At 34.7% G+C, this 7,728-nt stretch overlaps 1 protein-coding gene across 1 annotated transcript; it reads right to left on the bottom strand.

The window, feature by feature from the left end:
- Nucleotides 1-1,323: 1,323 nt before the first annotated feature.
- LOC121989399 (eukaryotic translation initiation factor 3 subunit L-like) lies at nucleotides 1,324-7,155 on the bottom strand. Its single transcript, XM_042543431.1, has 7 exons — nucleotides 6,459-7,155; nucleotides 4,750-5,084; nucleotides 3,675-4,014; nucleotides 3,184-3,332; nucleotides 2,890-2,983; nucleotides 2,451-2,522; nucleotides 1,324-1,603 (listed from the first exon to the last, which is right to left on the bottom strand). Exons 1-7 carry the CDS (start codon nucleotides 7,017-7,019, stop codon nucleotides 1,559-1,561), a joined length of 1,596 nt encoding a protein of 531 aa, XP_042399365.1. The 5' UTR covers nucleotides 7,020-7,155; the 3' UTR covers nucleotides 1,324-1,558.
- Between the last annotated feature and the right edge of the window lie 573 nt (nucleotides 7,156-7,728).

Raw genomic sequence — 7,728 nt, 5'->3', positions numbered from 1 at the left:
ATAAATCGGGAGCCCAGCATCCTTTGATTACGCCTTTCATTTGAAGAAAAAATTCTTACAAATGCGTCGTAGCTGAGATTTGAACCATGAATATCTTAGAGATATAGATATCTTACTATGACACCATAGCCCAGGGAACACCATGACTATCGTACTAAACACGACGGACGGAAGCTCTCCATCAAACGATGAAAAACAATTCTATAAATACACGACAGATGTCTAATAATCATAAACTTTTAGGAGCAATGGTATTTATTAAATGTATTATTATAATAAATGTTGATTTAAAAAAAACAATTGGATATAAAATAAATAAATGGATTAAATGATAAGTAAGGTATTTGGTAAATTAAATAGGTCAATTTTATGATTTAGGGGCATTTGCTAATGGAAATCGCCATTTTAAATTAGCTATGATAGTAAGTTAATAAAAATAAGCTTTCTAATTTGTCAACTAAATTATTTGTATATATTTTCAATACTCTGCAAATATAACCTCACATATTTTTGTATATCAGTTACTAAAGTTAGCACAATATGTGGCATGTGATACGTAGGGTTGAGTAAAATATAGATTAAATTGAAATCTTAAATCGATTTATTTAGAAAAATCGATTTGATTAATTCATAAATTTATTTTTTTAAAAGAAAATTTGATTATTTTGATTTAGTCCGTCTCTGTTTATAAAATTTAAACTTCCATAACTGCCAATAATAGATTGAGTTGACTACTTGTCCATGAATTAAGTATAATAAAAATCATCAGTTGACTGCTTGATAAAAAATTCAATTAATTTGATAATTAATCGAATTAATTGATTCGTTCTAAACTTTAATTGAAGCAAGTTAAATATCTATTGTCAATTAAAGAAAATTTAAATACTTGTCATGAGCTTTTATTGTTGACATTCAAAACATTAGCAGGCTTCTTGACGATATTCCGTCGACTAGTAAACAGTTCTAAATTGTTTTCAGAAAAAATGTGTGCGATGAACTTCTATTTTAAAATATGCATCGAAATTTTGTGAACATATTTTCCAACCATTATATGTAAATAAAATAAAATAAAATGTCCATCATTAAAACTTCAACGATACAATTTATAAGGACTCATGACCTCCCACTCAATTAGTAAGCATTTTGCATGCCAACACTTTAGCAGGCCAGGTAATTGAGTTTCTAGATAGATTACGTCATACCATTTTTTTTTTACCTTACAAAATCAATAGAAAATGTAATAAAAACAATGACATCTTCAGCTACAGGTAATCAGTAACCTGATCCATGCGCTATATGAGTAAACCAGAGTAGATAATGTCGAAAATCTAAAAGACCACATTGTATGACACTTACTAGATTGAAGGTACAAGTTAACGAGGCAATGGGGTCATCGGTGTCTATAATCCAAAACCGCAATAAACAGCAAAGAATAATAAAGATAGCTATTACAGTGTGAATGTAAGTTCCACAGAGGAGAATTAACTGATACCAAAAATAAGATAATAGAAGATTTCCTGCAAAACAATGTCAAAACTGCAAGCATTCTCATCAAAGATCAATCCAACTTTACTCTGTCCAGTTCACTGATCATCTCCTCAAACTGCAAGGTATATCACAGAGGTCAGAGAAAATAAGGACGATTTACCAAAACACACTCTTTGTAATTGATTTTTATCAAATCATGGTCAGTAATACATAAAGTGGATGTGTGAAGGATGAAAATGAAAATATTAAAAAGAGAATCAGAATTGCATCTATTGAAAGAAAATCCAAAAGGCACGTTTAAAATGGTACGTACCCGCAATAATGTTTGGTTATTGATGTTGTTATGTTTGGTAATACAAAATTACCAAATAGCACCCTTCAATAAATTCCTCCTGTTTGGCCTTCAATTTCAAAAAAAAAATCTCTCCAAAATTTATTTCTGTTGATTACCATCATTTTCACTCGAAATTCGCATATTTTAGTTCCTATACACTTGAAATGTTTGGTTTGCAGTCTCACATCCCAACAATCCACAAATATAGGCAAATGTTCATGCAAGTTGATTGGGTCTACTTGGCACAAAATGGTTCGCAAGTTCATTTTATCATTTTAGAATCTCACACTCTGTGCACTAGCATAGATGAATGTTCAAACACTAACTTTAGAATGGATTGCGAGCTGATTTCTGTACAAATTTTGCTAAAAATCAAATTAGTTCAGTTCGTTGACACCTAAAATAGCCATTTTTTTTGGATCTCACACATGCCAATTGTGTTATTATTATCCCATTCAAGCTGATTGGGTTTAGAACAAGGGTAAAATGGGAAGAAAAATAGAAAACAGCACTATTTTTTTCATTTTCTTTATTGAGGCATGATTTGCTAAAAAAATAATTAGAAAAAGGCATGTTTTGATAAATTAAAATGCAGTACAATGTACAAGTAATTAATCATGTCACAAACCTTTAAGACCTGACGCAAAAAGTAATCACCATAATGCTTTGTTGGTTTAGACTCCACCACATGAATGATGTCCTGTATTGGATGTATAATCATAAGAAACAACATCAAAGCATAGACCAAATGCCATATGCTGCAGAAAGTGGACTTGTGAAACAGTCAATAAAAAATGCATGGAAGAAACGCATCAAAAAAACCTATGGCTTAAAATTATAAACTCTGTATTTAACTTCTGATGTTTTCTTAATATACTGAATTTTCCTCTTGATAAGGAAAAAGGACTTGTTCCAACATTTAACCATAAATGACTAAGCTTCCAATTATCGCTTAACTCAAAATACTAAATAAAATATTGTAACCTACGAAACCAAGAACAAGTCATGTCTGCCAACCATTCATATACAGAAAAAATCCGATGCTGAGTCAATCACATGAAACTTACCTCACTAATGTAGAAGTCTATATCTGCATTAGGAATAATCTTTCCATCACTATCAACAGAATGCATCTTATGTTTGTATGCCAGCAAAATTGTTCTGTCAGAGACAAGCTAATTCAAAGTCATGAAATAATTAAATACATAACTGAAAGTCAATTACTCAAGGTTGACTTTATAAAGTTAAAAAAGAAAACCATAGCATGGTTATGTAAAACCATTCATTAGGCACAAGAATCTTATATTGGAACAGAATTAAAGATTCTAAATGAAGTTTAAATAGAATTCAAGTATACAGACCTCATAGTAGATTCATCCACTTCCATATATGCAGCAAGTTTCCCAATTGATATGGCAGAGTACAACTTCAAGAAACTGCGTAGACCTGAAAGTGATTGTTGCTGCTTTACTTCATAAAGAAACAACTTCAATTGCAGCCTGTATGCATCCTGCATTGATGAATCAGAATATTAAGCTTGGCATCCTTGGAATATTTTCATACACCACATACTATTCAGATCTACAATTTGGCAAACAATTTGGCAAACAATGATAAATTAGAAAAGTTGTGCAGTCATGAACTCTCTGAAATATAAAGTTGTAATTTATGTCAAGAATTAAAAACCAGAACAATTAAGACAGTATGGACAAACGTATTTTTGATAAAACGAATGAAAGTTCTGTCAGATCAAGCTAACCAAATGTCAGTGCAACATTGCTCTGAATGCTAATTAAAAAAAAACTGATCGAGTGAATAGATAAGAAGATGTTCAAAATGGAAGCATCATTACCTGGTTGTAATTTATAAGGGATTCCTCAAGAACAGGAGCTGATGGGGTAATGAATTTTGGGCAGGCATATGTGAAGAGCTCGTCATACACAGCATATGCTTCATCATCATATCTTAGCATCTTTGTCATCTTCTCATTGTATTTATCCCTCAATTGTATGTTTACATTCTCCTCAATGATATTGCTTTGTGGACATAGTGACAAACAAATAGCTAATAGCGCATACATTTGTTCATTTTTCTTAAGTATCTGATCATATTGTGGGGACTTCTGATGATATTGCTTGTACTTCAGAATATATAGTAGGATTTTATTGAATTCACGTATTGCTTCAACATACCTTTTACAAAGCAGTAAAAGACACATAAGTACAATTGATTAAATTGAAACAAGCACCAATACTTTCCTCAAAGTGAGTAGAAAAGAAAAACATGAAGCAACTAATTGACATATGAAATCAATTAATTCTACACTACAATGCATCTACATTTCGATGAAAAACAGTTTTAACAAATTGATCTATCATTAGACCACTCATTAATTATCTTGCATCTAAAAGAGGAATATGAAAGCAGCAATTTGGAGATTCTGACAAGAACAATGTTGGGAAAAGAAAATCACACACAAAAAAATGGGGAAAAGACTTATTCAAATTCAATTTGTGAAGGGGTATATAGACAAAGGAAGCATGTTCAAGATGATTCTAAGTTAGATAGCAGGCAGATAATCACACCAGATTTCTCATCTGTGTAGCAAAGTGTATATGTTGGCACCCAGGTCAGTAATGATGCACTAATTCTAGCAATTATTTCTTACAACCATGGAGAAAGCAAATAACTAATGAGCATGTTTAACCCTCAATTTATACAATTCATTTCTTTGGAAAAATCATCATGTCTATGCCTAGCATCTGTTGACCTCACAACGACATTAACATCAAGAAAGTTGAAAAATTATATTCCCTGAGGGAAAGATTATGGTCATGCCTATGCTAAAAAAGAAACAAAAGTAATGAATATTATTGGTCAATAAGATTTTTCCTCATAATAAAGAAACAATGGATAAAAAAGATAACCTTCTTAGCATTAGGTTTGCAAACCCATAGTGATATATGATAGATATGTGGCTTCCAATCACGATCATGTAAACGCCTTGTTGACTGATGTCAATGGGGCCTAAACACTTCAACCCAGTATGATAATCTCCCAAAAGGCAATGAACTCTCAGCAAACCGATCATGCTGTAATAACCTAGCATTTTCAGGACGTTGCTAGTTCCGCCTTCATAATCATAACCATCAGTAGCAGTGAATTGTTCCAGGCCATCTTTCTCTCTTTCCAAGATATCAACAATAGCTGATTTCTCAACCAACGCTTGCAAGTAATTCAACACTCCATATACATTCCATGCCTGTTAACAAGAAGTATAATGGATATAATCTAACAGCAAGAGAATTGTATTAAAAGTTCACAGAAAGAATGCATAGTTGTACAAGAAACTACAAGTCATATGTTGCAAATAAGGGCTGGCTATATGGATCTTATCAATTGGTGGATGACATTATCTAATGGTATCTCAATGACAATTTCACAATGGACTTTTAGTTTTTATCCCTTTGTATTTTTTTTCTTGAGGAAGCTAACAAAAGGACTATGGTTGAGAGAGAAAAATTACTAAGTGTTCTAAAGTTCATTTATCTAGGTTAAGGACAACGGAGGGATGAAAAAAATGAAATAGTATTTTCTCTTGATATGGACTTCAACCTAGTGAGGATGCAAGCTTTGATTGAACTGAACTATATTATATTCTTTGTGATTAGATCTAAAATTGCCAACAAATGGTATCAAACTCTCTTAGACAGCAAAAAGAAGATCCATATAGTAGCAAGAAGATCCAAACCACCAAAATTTAAGTGCAACACAAGGTTCACATATTGCCATGTGTCAATGGAATCTCTGTTGAGAAATACGATGAAATTGGAGTAACCAAGAGCATGAAGGAATTTAATCCAGAATCTAGAGCAGAAACAGAGGAAGGATGTGACTAGATCAGCTAGAGTACAACTTGTACTATCAATTAATCAAGAACATAGAGTAAAAGAAGAGAAAGGTTGTGAAGGTATCAGACACTAGACTTCTTAGACTGTCCAATGAACTATTATGTAAGATGATCAACAACTTGACTACAACTAGTTTGTAGAAGAAATTCATATTTGTCTAAAAGTTTCACTAGCACAACCATTGGGTATATTTTGATGAACTCAATCCAATTCCTCAAGGCTGCTTAGGCCATTTGATAATCCCATAAGGAAAGGGGAAGGGATGCCCATGTACTGGAGGATTGTGTTGCAAGAGGCCTAAAGCACGTCCAACCAATGTGCATGTGTCATCATTGTTTAGCTAACAACAACCATCTTGCGTGCTAGGTCTTGATTATTTGAGTAAGAAAAACCATTGATTGGAAATACACAACCTTTTTATTTTGCATGATCGATATTTTTTGGATAATCACAATTCAATGTAGCATTCCTTTATAAGAACTTTTAGGAGGTGAAGGCTTAATAGTGTTTGTTGGGCTTAAGTCTGCTTTAATCTTGGGACGAATTATGTTATATCCTACAGTAAATTTCTTATTTTATTTTGTCTCGATTGACTGTGCAAGCATCGTGCAATTGGTGCATTAACCGCAATATCTGTTTCAAAATCTCTCTTGTTTTAACACCAAAGAGAAAGCAAGTAAAAAACACAAAAATAGAGAAAAATATAGTCGCTCCACGATACAAACCTGGTCGTACTGCCGAAGAAGCTGCAACTCCTCCTCGGTCTTGTTCTTAAGTTTTGCTCGGTACTGGCAGTAAGACTGGAATTGATAAACGAACTCATCCACCATATCCCACAACCACTGGTTTGGCAGCTGCATGCTGACGACCCCATGGAGCACCACCCCGAAAAGACTGCAATAGTTGTCCCAGGATTCCACTCGCTGCTGCCCCGTGGGTGCGAGCCGAGCGTAGACGTGGCGGAACCACATCTCACGGTAAAGCAGGCAGAAGACATGATCGTTGTCGACATAGGGAGCGATGGCCTCCACGGAAGGCCAGGGATTCTCGCGGAACATGCGGTCGCTGAGCCGCTGGAAGCTGCCCTCGTACATCTGGTGGATCTCGTACACGTTCTTCTCGCGGATGTGGCGGTATAGGTGGACAACGAAGGTCTTCACGGAATCCGGCACGAAGTTAGGGTCGTAGATGAGCTCGGCAGCGGCCCCGCCTCCCTGGCCGGAGGATGGAGGCCGGGCGTACCTGGAATCAAACGAAGCATCATCGTAGTCATACGAATTCGCCATTCTCACGATCAGAGGCGGGGTTAGGGTTTGATCGGCTTGGGGTAAACAGAGGTAGCAGGGAAGGGGCCCGAAAGGAGAGAGGTGATATCGTCGACGAAACGGCAGGCCGCAGGCGAACTGAAAAACCTAGTAGGGCATGAAAAGATGAGAAGCTAATTTGAACCGTTGAATTAGGAGATGGGGTATTGATCGTAGGATATACGGTGGATAATGAGAGCCATGCTGACATTGGATCTCGTATCTGAAGGCTCCAAATCATGCATATTGGCTTCGGGTCTCGATGCTTTAAATTCATAAACCAGTTTCTTATGTTTAGCATTTGAGTTTCTAGAGTATCTCTACCTTTGAACGGAAAAAAGGATCCACATCAATGATGCCATTATAATTCCAATAAATTCATAAGTTACTTTATTATTATTTTTTTAATGCAGGTATTTGAGGCTTGGGCTTGATTAATCTTGGGTTCGAATCGTGAATGCAATTTCTAAGTTTCTTTAGCAACTGATTACAGGAAGGACATTATTTTTTAACTACCAAATTCGAATGGATTGTGTATATATATTGGTAATTCATATATACAACTTGTTGAACCTATTAATTTTAAAGATAATCGATTCTTGATCCTGTCAGAAGATTATGAAGATAGAAAATTAAGGATCATGATCTGCAAGCCCAAGAAACATCGGTACAGAGCCAAAGAAGGAGTACT

Source organism: Zingiber officinale, chromosome 6B, assembly GCF_018446385.1.
Source record: "Zingiber officinale cultivar Zhangliang chromosome 6B, Zo_v1.1, whole genome shotgun sequence".
NCBI classification, from domain to species: Eukaryota; Viridiplantae; Streptophyta; class Magnoliopsida; order Zingiberales; family Zingiberaceae; genus Zingiber; species Zingiber officinale.
This window is presented reverse-complemented; position numbering and strand designations above follow the sequence as displayed.